The sequence below is a fragment of the Panthera leo genome, chromosome D2, assembly GCF_018350215.1.
Source record: "Panthera leo isolate Ple1 chromosome D2, P.leo_Ple1_pat1.1, whole genome shotgun sequence".
Classification (NCBI taxonomy): domain Eukaryota; kingdom Metazoa; phylum Chordata; class Mammalia; order Carnivora; family Felidae; genus Panthera; species Panthera leo.
In genome coordinates, this window is record NC_056689.1 from 44,419,949 (window position 1) to 44,436,762 (window position 16,814).

General features: G+C 57.0%; 1 protein-coding gene across 1 annotated transcript; it reads left to right on the forward strand.

Annotated features, from left to right (window-relative positions):
* The first annotated feature begins 4,932 nt into the window (after window positions 1-4,932).
* OPN4 (opsin 4) lies at window positions 4,933-15,372 on the forward strand. Its single transcript, XM_042908443.1, has 10 exons — window positions 4,933-5,061; window positions 6,379-6,524; window positions 7,815-7,948; window positions 8,273-8,476; window positions 9,115-9,286; window positions 9,730-9,894; window positions 10,818-10,925; window positions 11,838-12,018; window positions 12,868-13,011; window positions 14,998-15,372. Exons 1-10 carry the CDS (start codon window positions 4,933-4,935, stop codon window positions 15,034-15,036), a joined length of 1,422 nt encoding a protein of 473 aa, XP_042764377.1. The 3' UTR covers window positions 15,037-15,372.
* The last annotated feature ends 1,442 nt before the right edge of the window (window positions 15,373-16,814 follow it).

Sequence of the window (16,814 nt, forward strand, 5' to 3'; positions counted from 1 at the left end):
TTGAGACATTTAATATTCCCCTGGCAACAGCTCCTGGGAGTTTCCCAGGAGTCTCTGGGTAACCAGATAGCCCTTGCCAGCCTCAGGATGAGGAAGCTGATCCCTAGCAGTAAAGAGGTTGGGAATGACATGGGAATGGCACTACAGGACTGCCTGCTAGACCAGTCAGAGAGACCTGTCTCCCTGGATGCTGGTGCTGTGGCCAGAAAGACAGAAATGCAGGGGCCAGGGGCCTGCCCTCCTGGCTTTTCTTATAAGACCTTTCAGGACTTCTCCATAACAGACAGGAATTCTGGGGCTCAGAAGAAAGTAAAGTTGGCATCAGGGCCCTGTGGACAGTGTCCATGACCCTGGTTGATTCTAGTCCCCCAGCAAGTGTGGGTTATGCGTTGGCTGATGACTCAAGACTGAGTTGTGTCTTAACTCATGCTTGATCTAACATAAAACGTCATACCCCCTGCCTCCCTGGCCCCTTAGCTGTGCAGACACCCAGGCCCCCTAAGCCACCGAGGGCGGCCCTCGGGCTTCCTGCTTCCTATGCTTCTAAAACTCCCCTGAGGATGAGGGGCCTAGAAAGCTTTTCCCACTTCCAGCCATGCCAGTGAGGTATGAGGAGCAAGCAGCATGTCAGTGGTGAGCTGTGGGTGAGGGCTCCATTGTGTACGACAGTGCACACACAACCCCTTTTTCTCCTGGCACTCTGTGTATGTGTGTGTGTGTGTGTGCGTGTGTGTGTGTGTGGGGGGGGTGATGCGTGTGATGGTGCATAGACTCCTAGGTCATGCTGGACATAAGGGTGGCTCTGGCTGGTTCAGGGAACCCAGAGGCCGGCCAGGCAAACAGCTCGTACCTCTGCCCACCCAAGACTCAGGCCACCCCTCCATGAGCAGCCCCTAGAGAGGGGTGAAACAAATCAAGGAGCAAGAGCACCTGTAGGTGAGCTGAGAGAGCTGATCTGCCTGCTGGGGTGGGGGACCCACACCATCTACTGGCTACAGTGGCAGGTTGGGAGTGGGGTCGAAGAGCGATAACCTATGTGCCCCACTGCCCTTCCCTACTCTGTTCTCTGTCCCAGGGAGCCACACCTGTCAAGCCCCCCTACCTCTGGCTTCCAGGCAGGTTTGGCCAATAGGAGGCAGGTGCAGAAGACAGGAGACCAGAAAGGAGGGATGGGAGTTCATGCTCCACACTCTGCTCACCATGGCACCTCTGCCAGCAGCTGCATCCCCACCTAGGCTCCAGCTCCCACTCGTGAGCACAATCAACAGCACCCTGCTGGACCGCTCCCACCCCTGGAGTCCTAGGGCCCACCTTCCTCCTGCTGTCCTTCCAGCTTTCATGGCAGCATGTACTGCTCTTGCTAATCCCTGGGTGGCCTCGGTGTGCCCTCAGGGCAGCTTCCACCACCCCTACGTCCTCTGAAGAGTCTAGATCAGCACCTCACCCATTTAATGTGGATGGGTCAGCTGATTCAGTAGGTCTGGAGCGTTCCTAGCAAGCTCCAGGTGACAATGATATGGTCGGTCCTTGGACAGCACTTTGAGAAGCAAGGACCATGGAGATTTTCCAGAGACAATGTGCAGGCACTTTGCAGGGCATTAGGTCACAAAGATGAAACAAACAGACCCATTCGTGATCCAGGGAGGGAGAGGACACAATCAGATGACAATCACTATAAATGACACAATTAGTGAGTGCCCCATAGGATGGACAGGAGGCTGTGAACAGTTGGGTCCTCAGGCACGTCCTTGAGGTGGCGTTTGAACAGAGACCTAGAGAAGGGGTGGAGGGAAGTTTCAGGAGAAATGCATGAGCAGAAGCTGGTGACAGAGGGACTGTGTGCGGTCTGTGGACCAAGAGGAGGCCAGCTCACCTGGGGCACAATAAGGACTCCTTGGTGAATGAGCCCGGAGGCCCAGGCACCAAGCTGGCTCCTCCTCCCCCAGAAGGAGGGTTTGCACCTGAACTCAACTCCCCATGCGATCAAGCGTCCCCTTCCCACATGGCCCAAGTCCAACTCCCAGTAGGGTCTTCAGGTACCAGAAGCTGGCATTCTCAGATACTTCCCTGCTTGCAGGCAGCCACACCCAGACTGCCTGGCACCTGCACCTGGTGGCTCCTTCCTGAAAACAAGGCTGTTCTGGAGCATGCATTCGGTGGGGGATTGCAGGCCTCTTCTTGCCATGTGCTGGGTGGTGCTGTGTTATTTTCCTTCACCTCCTTGCCAAACTGGGGCTTTGTCTATGTCTCAAGAGCAACGGAAGCCACCAAAGGACGAAGCATGAGGCTATCTGACTGACTTTGTGGTTCTAAACGACTTTAGGGCTGTAGCATGAAGAATGGGCTGTAAGGAGGCAGGTAAGAGAAAAGGGAAGGCCATGAAGAGAGGAGCCATATGTGGGGATGGCAGCCTGCTATCAGCTGCCCAGGGGCCTGGGACCTAGAAGACCCCAGAGCCAGCAGCTGGCCCTGAGCACTGAGATCAGCTTGCCCTCAGTGACCAGACCAACCAGACTGGAAGAGGAAGAGATGCCTGACCGGCCTCCGAGGAAATGGGCACTAACTAGGGTGGGGCCTGTGAAGGGTTTGAGGACCCCTCCCTGTCTGTTCTTGTGCTCACTCTTGGATGGAGTGGGGCCCCTGGGACTGTGGACAGAGAAGCCAGGATGGGCATGGGAAGGCTGGGTTCCACTCTGAGCCAGGCCTGGAGAGAGATCTAGGGGGCAGAGTGGGGAGCAGAAGTGGGGCTCAGGGGTGGGAGTGCAGCTGGGCACCCGTGAGGTCTGAGGAGAGTGATGGCAAGCCAAGGGCTTCCCCACCTTGGACCCATGGCTTGTAACTAGGACAGCTTGGGCAGTGGCATGCCCAAGGGGGACAGTTAAACACTGTATCCTTGGAGGCTGAGTCTGCCCACATGGCTCTCTTGGCTCAGCCTGGACAGCAGGCTCTGAGCAGAAGCTGAGCGCAGAGGTGTGGAGGCGGAGGGTTGCGGTGGGCCCTCCCCTGAAGAGTTGCGGCACAAGACGAGAGGGTGGGACATCTCAGCTCATCTCACCTCCAAGGGTAGCTGTGCGTCAGCCACGGAGAAGGATGATGTAAAATGGGCCATGGGCTTCTGAAGGCCCCAGGTGTGGGGGATTCAATATCTCAGGGCTTTAGGAGTTGTTTTGAGGCCTATGGTGCCCAGGGTATGGCCCCTGCTCATCTGTCCACTGGCAAACACTTCTGGGGGCCTGTGGTGCTAGGTACTTCACCTGCATTCTTTCCTAATTATCAGGGTAGAAAGTTGGGAAGAACAGTGAATGGGACTTGGTGTCAGTTCAGAGTGGCTCCCAGCTGAGATCAGTAGGTAGAACCCCATATTCAAAGGCCAGCAGTTGGTAAGTCCATGCTGGGCACTACAGGGAGAAACAAAGCCGGGGTCCAGCCTCACCCACCACCCAAGTGAGCCTCTGTGAGCCTAAGACTGACATGGAAGGTCCCAGGAGGAAGTGTGTCTGAACAGCGAGCTGGCGCCTGTTGGGAAGTGTAGCTTCTCTCTCCGAGTGTGGGTGCTCCCCCCTGCCCCCCATCCCACCCAAATCTGGGGCTTAAGGAAAACTGTTTGTAGAGACTGGGGGTGGGGGGAGTCCTGGAGGAGGAGTCGGCATATGTCTCCACTCCAGGGCTCTACAAATCTCTGCGCTGTGCCTCTGGACACACTCCCAGGTAGGATGTTCCTGGAAGCCAAGTGGGCCCCCTGCGAAGATTACTCAGCTCTGGGCTCTTCACTTGGCTCCTGCTGCCTCCTCCAAGAGGGGACCCTTCCACCCTGACACTCACTCATCTCAGCCAGGCCTGAGTCCCCAGGTCTCTACCAGATTTGCCTTTTTGGATTTTTAAAGTATTTATACTTCAATAAAAAAGTTTATTATCAGGACGCCTGGGTAGCTCAGTTGGTTAAGCGTCCAATACTTGGTTTCGGCTCAGGTCATGATCTCACAGTTTGTGAGTTTGAACCCCTCACCAGGCTGTGTGCTGACAGCGTGAAGTCTGCTTGGGATCCTCTCTCTCCCTCTCTCTGTATGCCCCCCAACATAAATGAATAAAAATTTTAAAAATTTATTATCAAAGGCAAGAAATAAACAAAATGCCTTGTGATGTGATCTCACCCTGATTGTGTGATATCCTGGCACATCCTCAGCTTATTCATCTGTGGAGTGGGTGACCAGCCTTGGTTCTGGGAGGGGGGTGGTTGTGAAGATGTGATGGACTCATGTGGGCTGAATCTGAGGGCAGGGCACCCCATGGAAAGGGTGAAGCTGGGCGCCACTGGGCAACCCCGGGCATCATTGAGGGAGCAGAGGCTGTTCTTGATGAGCTCGGGGAAGAGAGAGAGCCTTGTCAGAGGGGAGGACAAAGGCTCCTGTCCAATGTCCAGGAGGCCAAGCACAACAGTCTCCCCTGAAATACACATATACACACACATTCACACTGACACACACTCTCATACTCATGCGCATGCGCGCGCGCGCGCACACACACACACACACACACACACACACACACACACACTTTCACACATGTATACTACCATCATCAAACCTTCTGTGGACAGATACCCAGGGACCTGTATCTGAGGGAGCCCGCAGGACCGAGCAACTGGGCATGTGCACTCCCCGCTCCGCTACTTAAAGGTGGGGACAGACCCCGTGGCTGTGAGTCGCCATAGCTGTGACACTCGTTCCTTTGTGCTTCACTGGACACAGCAGTCATCAGCTCAAAGAGCAGCTCCAGGCTCGGTCCATGCTGGATGCAGGAACAGGCAGCCAGCCAATCAAGCAGGGATGCTAAGGAAGGAGGAAATTTGGGAGACGGGGCACAGCTAATATCCTGAGCACCTTGTGCCCTTGACTTCTCTGTGGGCTTGAGAAAGGACGGCCCTACTTCAGGATGAACCCTCCTTCAGGGCCCAGAACCCAGGAGCCCAGCTGTGTGGCCACCCCAGCTTCACCCAGCAGGTGGGACGGCTACCAGAGCAGCACTTCCAGCCTGGACCAACCTCTACCCATCAGTCCCACGGTAAGCCAGAGGCCAGCATGTGCACACACAGAGCCTCCCCTCCCCTCACCCTGGCCTCCATGTTGGGAACACACAGGGGCTTTGACAGGGAGATAAAAATGGCCTGAGCTCTACTGTGCGATCTTGGGCATGTTACTGGACCTCTCTGAGTCTATCCCACAAAGAGGACAAGGAAGACAGTGTAGGGAATGTCTTTCCCTGTGGAGTCATTCGAGGAACAGAAAGGCCAGCCCTAAAGGACAAGGGGCTGGAATGGCCCAGATCTGTCCTTGGCTGCATCCATTCTTTTCTGAGGGTGGTTGGATGTCCCATGAAGCCTTCCAGAGAGGAAGGCATACCCTAGGTCTCTGGATTTGTCCAGCCCAGAGTGAGGTGTTAGGTGCCTTCTGTTGCGTCCAAGATCCTGCCAGGGCCCCAGGACCATAGCCCCCAAACCCACTGTTAACTGGGGAGGGCTGGCCCTTAGGACCCTGGGATGCAGGCCTATATCCTGGATAGGATGGAAAGGCTCTGTAGCTATAGGAGGCAAGGCAGAGACTAACTTGTCCTCCTTCCCAGGAAAGGAGCTAGGGCAGAGGGGTCTTTAAAGCCCTTTGTACTGGCCTATAGGGTCATGACCTCCCTGAAGTGACCCTGGGAGACTTAAGTGTTCTTTTTTTTTTTTTGTTTATTTATTTATTTAAGTAATCTCTACACCCAACATCAAACTCATGACTCCGGGATCAAGAGTCATATGCTACTCTGACCGAGCAAGCCAAGTGCCCCGTAAGCTTTCTTTTTAAAGGGAAATTCCTTTCCTCTCTCCCATGCCAGGCATCAAACTCAGCCCCATTCCATTATACTGTGGCAGTCTTTGAGGCTGGGGGTCTTGAGGAGAGGGGCTCCACCCAACTCCACCACCCCAGAGTCTACAGGGCCTAGAATACCATTGCGGACCATCTTGAGTGCTTGGGTCAGGGCCACATAGTGGAGAGAAAGCCACCCAGGGGATGGCTCTGCCTTCTCCCCAAGGAAAGGTAGACTTACTCCAGCTGTGTTCCTCCTTGTCAGACATGTGTCTGTCTGTCCGACCAGCCTCCAACAGATGATCCTAGAATCCTTGTGCCTCTGTGTCATGGTATAGGAGCTTGAGCTTGACTTTAGAGAGATCTGAATTTCCACTCTGGTTCAGCCACTTCCTAGTAGTGTGGCAAGTGGCTGTGCCACTCTGAGCCTCAGTCTCCCTAACCACCCTATGGGAACCCTAACCCTTCTTTCTCGGGGTTATTTGAAGATGACAGGATAACGTGATGCTCTTATTTCTCTGCCTCTCCGCAGGCAACCAGGGCTCAGGCTGCTGCCTGGATCCCTTTCCCCACAGTTGATGTTCCGGACCATGCCCACTACACCCTGGGCACAGTGATCCTGCTGGTGGGGCTCACGGGGATTCTGGGCAATCTGATGGTCATCTATACCTTCTGCAGGTACCTGGTTGGTGGGCATGGGCACTGAGGGCAGCTGGCCATGCAAAGACAGGGCAGGAATTCTAGTGCCAGTTCTGCCAGGGCTCCGTTGAGCCTGGGTGGGGACACCACGGCCAAGCCCTCAGTGGTCTTAGGGCAGGCCTCCATCTTCCAGCTCAGGGAAGGGGCCAAAGAGTAGTCCAGGGCAACTTGAGTGGCACATGCCAATGGGCCCCAGGCATAGTTTCTGTAAGACAAATGTCCCTACAATACCCGAGCCTCTGTCCATTCTACCCTGCTCTCAGCTTACCTCCATGTCACCTGCCCCAGTGGGTATCCTTCCTCTGCCTCAAAAAGCAGCCCAGGCAACAGGATCCTTAATCCTCAGGACTCTCAGCAGCCACCCTTGGAAACCACCCCCAGCTTCTTTCCCCACTTGCCCCATTCTTGGGCTGAATGGTGAGACAGGAGGTGAAGAAGTGAATTTTGACCCTACTACCTATTAGCTGAACCGACTTTGAACAAGTCACTTATCCTCTGGGAGTTCGTTTTTCTTGTTGGCAAAACGGAGTTGTGATTGATTTCACGGAGTCAATGTGATGGTTAAGTAAATCTACGCCTCTGCAGTGCCCATCAAATAAGTGTTTGAATCCTGGCAGTGCCACTTTACTGAGCCTTGTTATCTGGAAGAAGCCACTTCCTGGGTGGGAACCTCCGTGTTCCCATCTGGAAAAGAGGGAGGGGATAGATGCAAAGATGGATAATTATGGGAGAGAAGTCTGTGAAAGTGCCTGACCTGTAGGGCACAGCCTGGGCCATCTCCGAGGGTGAAGACTGCAGAAATACTGAAATGAGGGGGACAAGGAGGGGCACCTGAGGAGGAAGATGTGAGAAGCTCCGCGGGAGAAGCCACTTGGGAGAACTTGGCCTGGAGGGGTTCAGAGGAATGAGGGATGTGTCCAAGGAGAGAGTGTGGGTCATGCAGAGGGTTCCAGAAGGAGAGAGGAGGAAACAGATGAGCCCTAGAGCTAGCTCCTGCTTCTGCTGGGCTGCACGACACTCTGGGAGTGGTATTGCTCTCCATACAGGGCAAGAGTTGCTGTCTTTCAGGGGACCTCACTTCTTAGTCCACACTGTCAGGCTCCAGAGCTGTCTGGCTGGTGCTGGCTAGGCAGCAAGACGGATTATGGCCCAGTGGCTGGTGACTGTACATGTGCACATGTGTGTGTGGGCACACGTGTGTGTGTGCACATGTAGTTCAGGGAAGTTCCCCAGCAGAAGCACCTCCTGACAGCTTCTGACCCTCCACAGGAGCAGAGGACTCAGGACACCTGCCAACATGTTCATTATCAACCTCGCGGTCAGTGACTTTTTCATGTCCTTCACCCAGGCCCCTGTCTTCTTCGCCAGCAGCCTCCATAAGCGGTGGCTCTTCGGGGAGGCAGGTAGACGTTCAGGGTTCCCTTATGCTGGAGGGAGGAGGAGGGTTGTGGCGGGCCATGCCCACAGTGGAGGGTGGCCTTGGACAAGGAGGTGATCTGCTCTTCCTGGGCAGAGAATGGGTGGCCGCCCTCAATCCTATGAGTGAGCAAGAGGGAAAACTCAGCTTCTGGGCTAGATGTGGCAAGTAGCCAGGTTGGAGAGGGGCTCAGGGCTGCTTTTCTGGAGAGAAGGCAGGAGCTGAGTATGTGACATCCTCAGACGCTCCCTCCCCTGGGGTACCTCATGGGCTCCTGCCAAGATCTGAGGTCAGGGAGCTGTGCCCACAGGCTGCGAGTTCTATGCCTTCTGTGGGGCTCTCTTTGGCATCACCTCCATGATCACCCTGATGGCCATTGCTCTGGACCGCTACCTGGTGATCACGCACCCACTGGCCACCATCGGGGTGGTGTCCAAGAGGCGGGCGGCGCTTGTCCTGCTGGGCGTCTGGCTCTATGCCCTAGCCTGGAGTCTGCCACCCTTCTTTGGCTGGAGTAAGTGGACTGGGGGAATCGGGAGAGGGGAAGATAAGCTGGGAAGGGCATGTTCAAGGGGCAGGTTGGTAGACTCGGGGTGGCCAGCTGGCAGGTGGGGCCAAGGGAGTGCTTGAGGCTCAAGGCAGATGGATATTCAGGGCACACAACTAGCAGCAGGGAAAACTGATGTGCCATCAGCAATCAGAGCGTGACCTGGGTCCCTCTCTCCCAGTACAGGGGAAGACCACATGGCTCTTGGGTGGTGGGAAGTGACAGGTGTATCCAACGCTGAGTTGCAGAGTCAGACACGCAGGCCTTGGGGTGTGGGGCTTGAGCGGGTAGGAGAGTTAGCAGGAAGGCACCCACCTTTCTGTGGCAGGATCGAGCACCTGGCCAAATCTGGTGGAGTGAGACCCTGGGGCTATGGTGAGGTCTCTGTTCCAAAGCAAAAATGGGCAGCAGTGGGCTTTGCCTGCTAGAACTGGCTTGGAAAGCTCTCCTCCAGGTGCCCTGCTTTCCGCACTGAACTGGGAAGGGCAGGGCTTGGGACCAGTGTTCAGGGATCCCAGACCCCACCTCCAGAGCCCCTGCTGGAGGAGGAGCCTGAATCACACTACCCTGAAGGCTGAGCACCTGCCCCCCACCCCGGATTCCAGGCGCCTACGTACCAGAGGGGCTGCTGACCTCCTGCTCCTGGGACTACATGAGCTTCACGCCATCAGTTCGAGCCTACACCATGCTGCTCTTCTGCTTTGTGTTCTTCTTGCCCCTGCTGGTCATCATCTACTGCTACATCTTCATCTTCAGGGCCATCCGGGAGACAGGCCAGTAAGAGCTGGGTGCGAGGAGGGGCTGGATGGGAGGGTAGCCATACCCCTTTCCAGGGTGCCCCTACCCTGCCCCCAGGCTCACATGTGCACCCACCCAGGACATTCCCAGCTCCAGGTGGGCAAAGACAAGCTGAGCACATGTGCGTAGTAGATGGGATGTCTAGAGATGAGAGCAACCTGGGTGCTTAGAGGAGTCTCAGAAGATGGGGACTTCTGAGGAGGGGACCGTTAGGCTTGGTCAGGAGGTCTGTGGGGGTAGAGAAGACATCACAGGGGGAACCACAGGGAGGCAGCTTAGGCTGGATGTGGTGGAGAACTTTTTGGGAGTCAGGGCTTCCTGCATTGGAGGGAATGTCCAGGCAGCCTCCCCCACAGTGGCCATGATCATGGCACTCACTGCATCCAGAGTGGGGTCAGACTCAGACTTTGCACCTGTCCTAGGGCTCTCCAGACCTTCAGGGCCTGCGAGGGCGGTGGTAGGTCCCCCCGGCAACGGCAGCGGCTGCAGAGAGAGTGGAAAATGGCCAAGATCGAGCTGCTGGTCATCCTTCTCTTCGTGCTCTCCTGGGCCCCCTACTCCATTGTGGCCCTGATGGCCTTTGCTGGGTGAGCAGTGCCCAAGGGGCTGGGGCAGGGGGAGGGAGGAGGGTAAGGGGACCCTCCTCAGTCTAAGCCCAAGCCAGCCATCCCCACAACCGAAGTCAGTCCTCAGAACTTTGTTCATTCTCCCCGGGCTGTAAGGTTCCCTGCAGGAGATGGGCCCACCCGCTCCTGGAGGCACTGGCACACATACCAGGTTAGGGGTGCGGGGAGCTCTGGACCACAGTGGATTTGACCTGAGGGCCTACAAGGGCTACTAGGTCCTGCCAGATCCCACGGGAACACTTGACTCTCCCTGAGTTTCTGGCTCCCTCTTCACCTGTGGACACACAGCCAGGAGAGCCGCTCACCCCCTGCCTGCTTGTCGTTTGTGGCTAGAGTCTGGGGACCTTGATGTCCACAGCAGCATGGACATAGGCCAGAATGCAGAAGCACTTTGTGACAGTGATACTTATTAATCCTGGGACGTGTTTGGGTACGAGACCTCCTTGTGCAGGAATGGCCTGGTCCTCCCTAAAGCTCTCTGGTGAAATCACTCTAAGGCAGCCAGGGAAGCAGTGGGTCTCAGGGTTGGGTGGGGTGGGGGAGGAGATGGGCGGAGGGCCAGAGTCACTGGGGGTGGGGAGGACTTATTGCCAGCAGCACAGGCTCCAAGCTATAGTGGACCTGGCGGAACCTCCCAACCTGGCACATCTTCCTCTCAGCCGCCCACCCTCAACTGCTCCCCTGGTTCCCGCTCACCTCCAGTCAGAACGCTCCCTGCATGGCAGTCCCTCCTGGGGGGCTGATGTGGCTGTGTTGGTTTGGGCCAGGTTGGGCTGTGCCCTGCAGGGCCTGGCCTAGAGGAAGAAGGTTCCTGAGTGGGAAGGTGGGCTGTGGAGGCTCTAGGAGGGCCAGCTGGCAGGGGGACCACTGCTTCTCTGTCCTAGGTACGCGCATGTGCTGACACCCTACATGAACTCGGTGCCAGCTGTCATCGCCAAGGCCTCTGCCATCCACAACCCCATCATTTATGCCATCACCCACCCCAAGTACAGGTGCGGCCCTCCTCCGGGACCCAGCCCCAGGTCTCCAGACCCACCCTCATGGTCACAGAGGGCCTGAAGCAGTGAATGGGGGCAGAGGCCAGCCATCTTTCCTATCTCTCGTATATGTGGGGACCTCTAGCAGCTGGGAGCATCCAGTGACAATAGGTGGGGTCTGGAGCTGCTGTCCACCCCCCTACCCACTGCCCCAGTTTCCCAGGTGGCTCAGCTTGGAGGGACATCAGAGCTCCCTGGGCAGTGTCCAATCCTGACTATGGAATTTTTGGAGCCAGGGCCCAAAGGCAGCAAAATGGCCAATAAGCAGTGATACCCGCTAGAAAGAGAAGCCCCCAGAGAGCAATGTCCTAGAGAGACCACAGTCGGGAGAGTTCAAGGGCCCTAGCAGAGGCCTGGGACTGGTTCTGGCCCAGAGCCTTCTCTGCTGATAGAATCCCGGCATAACTGGCCTCTTGCATGAGGAAGCCTTCAGTGCTTTCTTTTGCCTGGTGATGTCAGTAACTCCCCACCCTGCTGAGGCCAGCTGCAGGCTCAGAGGAGCGTCCCTGGTCCCCATTGGAAGAGATGTGCCTTGGGCCAGCCACGTGAGAGCTGAAACCAAGCACCTTGCTGAACCTACTACCCAAAGCCTCTCCCTCCATGCCCATGGCCTCAGTGTCTGTCCATCCCCAACACTATGAGCCTGTCAGTCTCTTTCACCCCAACATCTGTCTGTCCTTCCTCATCACCTCCTCTGACTGCCAGTGTCTTTTTGTCCATCGCCATCACCCTATCAATTGTCTATCCTCATAACTACAATGTTTGAAACTCCCCCATTTCCCCAGTGGCTTTCTCTCCACTCCCATTAGCCCTGTATCAGTCTGTTGGTCCACCCCCATCTCCTAACCAGATGTGTTGTTCTTGCAGAATGGCCATTGCCCAGTACCTGCCCTGCCTGGGGGTGCTGCTGGGCGTGTCGGGCCAGCGCACTGGCCCCTATGCCAGCTACCGCTCTACCCACCGCTCCACACTGAGCAGCCAGGCTTCGGACCTCAGCTGGATCTCCGGACGGAGACGCCAGGCATCCCTAGGCTCTGAGAGTGAGGTGGTAAGAATGCTGGGCCCTTGCTGGCTAGCACCTTGCCCTCCTTTCCTCAACCAGGCCAGCCTCAGGCCTCTGGGCAAGGCTGCCTCTGAGACTCGGGGACCCTCAGGGACCCTGAGGACCCTGGGATGCGGTCAGGAAGAGCCCCTCACAACTGTTCCATGGCTTTCCCTTGCACCATCCACCCCTGACAGGCAGGGACCCTGGTGAGGCAATGCATTGGCCCAAGGTCACCCAGGAGCAGGGCCAGGACTGAACATGCATCTTCCAACTCTAGGCGATCTCTCTTCCATGCTGGCATTATTCTAGGAGCTTAGAGCCACAGCTTGAAAAGACAGGCATTTGTGGCCCTAGAGGGGCCTCCCAAGAGACAGGCAGGAGCTAGCTGTCCCCAGGAGAGCCTTCTGTGCTGTGGGCTCCTGTCTCCCAGCCACACCTGGGCTTCTCCATCACTGTAACTACAGGGCCCACCATGGGCCTCACCAAGAATCGCCACTGACCTTTTGCCACTGCTTCCATCCCTGGAGGTCTCTGTTAAGGGGCTGAGGGAGGAGCTGCCAGCAGTCCCTGCCTTGAACCACTGTAGTGCACGACATCAAAGAGTGAAGACAGACCCATCCCACATGCTTAGGAAGACACACAAGTGCACACACACACACACACACACACACACACGAACACATGCACTCAGAATTTGCAGGGATTTGGTGACCAGCAAGCCTACAGTATCACAGACCCTGCCTCAGTGAATATCTGTGTGGACGACGGAGAGACACTTGGCTGGGGAAGAGGGCAAGAGCAAGACTCTGGAATGTCCCTCTCACCTCATAGTGACTCTCTCACCTTCCCCAGGGCTGGATGGACACGGAGGCGGCAGCTGTGTGGGGGGCTGCCCAGCAAGTGAGTGGACGGTTCCCCTGCAGTCAGGGCCTGGAGGACATGGAAGCCAAGGCCCCTGTCAGGCCCCAGGGACGGGAAGCAGAGACGCCTGGGCGGGTGATTGGGCCCGGCACCTGCCAGTCTATAAGGGGGTGGGGACAGGGGGCAAGTAGCCCAGGGAGTGGCCTGGAAAGGGGAGCTGTTCTTGTGGGCGGGCCCAGTGCCCTCTGGGAATCACTCCCTCCCCACCCAGATTTCCCTTGCCTGCCTGGGGTGCCTGGGGGTCTCTGTGACTCCAAGATGCTCCGAGCACGCCTGAATGTGGTCTGTGACTGTACCTGAGAGTGTCTGTGATTGCGTGACCCTGACTATGCACATGCATGGCAGGTGGTGGTAGCTCTACAGTGCTGTGATGATTGTATAGCTTGTGTGTGTAAGTATGTGTGACCGTGACAGTATGTGGTATGTGGTGTGCAGTGAGTCAGTGGAGTGTAACTTGTGCATGTGTGTGACCATGTGCACAGCACATATTCTCTGTCTCTGTGACACCACAGGGCATAGGACTGAGTATGCCCCAACCTGTCCGCTCTAAACTGCGTGTGACCACGCTGTCTGCGTGACTGGAGGCTGGATGTACCTGGGGGGTGGGTGTTGTAAGCTGTTATGTGCTCGCTGTGAATGCCCTGAGATTAGGATGTCACCCAGAATACTTGTGGCTATTAAAAGAAGGCCAGCTGTCAGCCCAAGTGCCTATGGAACGGAATGTCGATGGCGATTAGAGAAGGCCATATTCTGGAACGCTGGAAATGCCGTGTGCACAGGCCCCGAGGCTACCCTTCCCCCTCAGCTGACAGCTCTCTACCCAGCCCCTCTGTTCACACTGGTGCAACACCCCCAGCTCCTGGGATCTCTTGGGCTTCCCTAGCAAGCCTAAGACCATGTCCTGCCTTACGTCCCCAAGGCTGCCCCCTGGGTGTCCCAGAGAGGGGGAGCCCTGGGCTGCTCCCTGCAGTTGCAGAATCCCTGCCTCTCCTAGGAGCACAGCTCCCTCGATGCTCCAGCTCCAGGGATGACTCACCCCCCAGCCCTGACCCTGGGCACTGTGAACAGCCACAGAGGCCAGGACGGAGACAAGCAGTGAGGAAAGGCATTGCGCCTGTCCTGGAAGGAATACTGGGCCGGGCTAGGGCACTGGGCAGGGAGGGACAGCATATCAGCCATCACCTAACACGTGTGATAAGCACTGCCATCAAGGTATCAGCACACAGGGTGCTGAAAGCAGAGGCAAGTCCCCAAGGCCTCCCCAGGAAAGGTGGAGGTGAAGCAAGGGTTGCCAGGCAGGATGGGGGTGATGTTGAGCACTCCAGGCCAAGAAAAGAGCCTGTGTGAACACAGTGGGGCCACTGGGGAGCTTGGCGTGTCCTGGAACAGAATGTTGCTCTGTGACCCAGGAGCAGCCAGAGGGACTCCGGGAGCTAGTGGTGGGGAGAGAAGAGGAGAAAAGAAGGGCAAGAGGTGGTAGGAACTGTGGGGAGGCCCAATCAGATACTGACCTGAGGGGTCTCTAGCCTTGACCCTGGGGGGATCAGGGAGCCCTTGGAGGACTTAGCTAGGGCTTTGAGGTAGGCTCGGTTGACCTTGTGGGGTGGTTGGGTTCCCTGCAGCGGCTGGAGAAGGACAGCTGGAATGTAATGAACGGGCAGGGAGAAGCCTGGAGGAAGCTGGTGCTGTAAGACAGGCAAGAAATGAGGTGACTGCGGCCGCAGGGCGAGAGGAGACGCAGGCCCCCCAGAGGGAGTAGAGGAAGAGGACAACTGGACGGTGGGGGTGAGGGGAGCTCAGTTCTGACTGACTGCAGGAGTCTGAGAGCCTAGGGGACGGCCCCGGGGGGAGGTCTTGCCGGTGGCCTTAGATATTGCAGGCTCCATCGTCCAGGCCATAATGTGGCCTCGGAGAAGGCCCATCCCCCAGCCAGGACACAACCTGGCCTCTCCATGCGACCGCACTTCACTGCTCGGTGACCCTAAACATGGAGGGTCACTGGGAGAATGCTCCCAGTGGGACACTCCTGGAGCTAAACCTATGTGTGCTGTTTGCTTTCAGACCAAAGGGCTGCTCCCCAGCCAGGACCCTAGGATGTAGGGTGCCTATTGGCTCACCTTTTCTTCTGGGACACATCCAGCTCCCTCACCTCCCCCTCATACACACAGACCCAAGATCACCCCATGAGCCTTCAGGCTTTGGAAGTGGCCCTGTCACCCAGGCTGTGCTGGATTCGGGGCCCCACACCCCAAAACACCTGCCCTGCCATGTGCTCGGCACCCACTTCTCATCTCAACAGCCTGCACCCCAGGCTCAGCCCAGGCCCTCCTACTTCCCGGAGTCATCTGCCTCTCCTCAAATGCTGTGTGCTGTGATTGTCCAGGCGATGACAATGGCGATGGCTCCGTGGGACACGCCAGCTAATTGCGAGCTGCCGCTGCACCCGGGCTGGGCATTTCACTGACGTGGGCAGGCCAGCACTGCATCTCCCGCGGCCAGCAGTTGAAGCCGAGCACAGACTTTCATGCGCCGGAATCTGTTCTTCACCGTTATCCCCTTTCTGCTTCCCCAGTGCTATTTCTGCCATGGCCCACCCTCTTGTGCACACATACATTTTCGGGCACACTCTTCTACCTGCACATGTCTGCATGCCCACCAAACACACGTGTGCACACACTGCACCTGTGGCGTGTCTCGAATCAGTGACCTAAGATCATCCCAGGGCTGTATCGCTCTGACAGCATATAGGAAAATAAAAAGCAGAGAAGCATGGTCTTCACCTGTTGGTGTCGCGATGGGAGAGAGACCCAGGGCCTGGCCTCTGACGCCCGCAGCATCTCTTTCTCCCCTCCCTCTGTCCCCCACCTTGCAACTCTCACTCCCGAAGCCTCCACCTCAAACTGCGAGGGGAAGAATGGAGGAGGGACAAAGACCAGGCTTGTCCCCACCCCCACTCCCCAGTGAGCTGCTGTTATCAGGAGGCGGTTCATGCCCAGCCTGTGGGCACCAGCTCCTCTCTGGCTGGGTCTCCCAGGGGAGGCAGACGGAGGGAGGCTGGCCTTCCCCTTTAAGAGCATCCTTCCCATCACCCCTCCCTTTCCCCAGAGGCAGCATCAGGCAGTGTGGGTGCCAGAGTCCAGAGAAAGAGCCTGCAGCTCCAGGTACTTCCTAGCCCGGGGCTTCCCCTCCCCCTACAGGGTGGGCTTCTTTCTTTCCCCACACTGGTCATACCTCGCTGCCGGGTCCTTTCCAGCTTGGCAGGACAGACCCCTCCTAGGAAAGGGGGTAAACCTGGAGGTGGGGATGGATGGGAGGGGGCCTGGGAGTGAGGTAGGGGATGGTATGGGGAGGGTGGGGTGCTGGCCATGAGCTTCCTGGACTTCCTGGCTTCCTGGGCCAGGCCTGGGCAGGGGGGCAGCCTGAGCTGTCTGATACCCAGCAGAAGAGGTGGTGTAATGGGGGAAAGAATACAGGTCCTTCTTTGGCGTCTTCCACTTGATATTCTTGTGAACTTGGGCAAATTACCAAATGTCCCTGTGATGTGGGGATGCTACCATGCATGTTGTATGTGCCAGGCCATGAGGTGGGGTGATGGCAACTGGGAATTCGTCACACCCCAGGCCCACTCTGAGTCTTCAGGGCCTAGCCAGGGCTAGAGCCTTCCCAGAGGGCCAAAGAACTGCCAGCCCTGTCACCTTCACCTTCCCTGAGCCTCAGTTTCTCCAATCAGAGCCAGTTTGGGCCTTGATCTATCTCCAGACCACACAGGGCCTGAAGTGTCTTCTGAGGAAGGGCTTCCGGAGGTATCTTGGCCCAAAGAACACACTGGCTGGAGTCCCAAGGGGCCTAGGCCCCCAGGTCCCCACCCAGAACACACT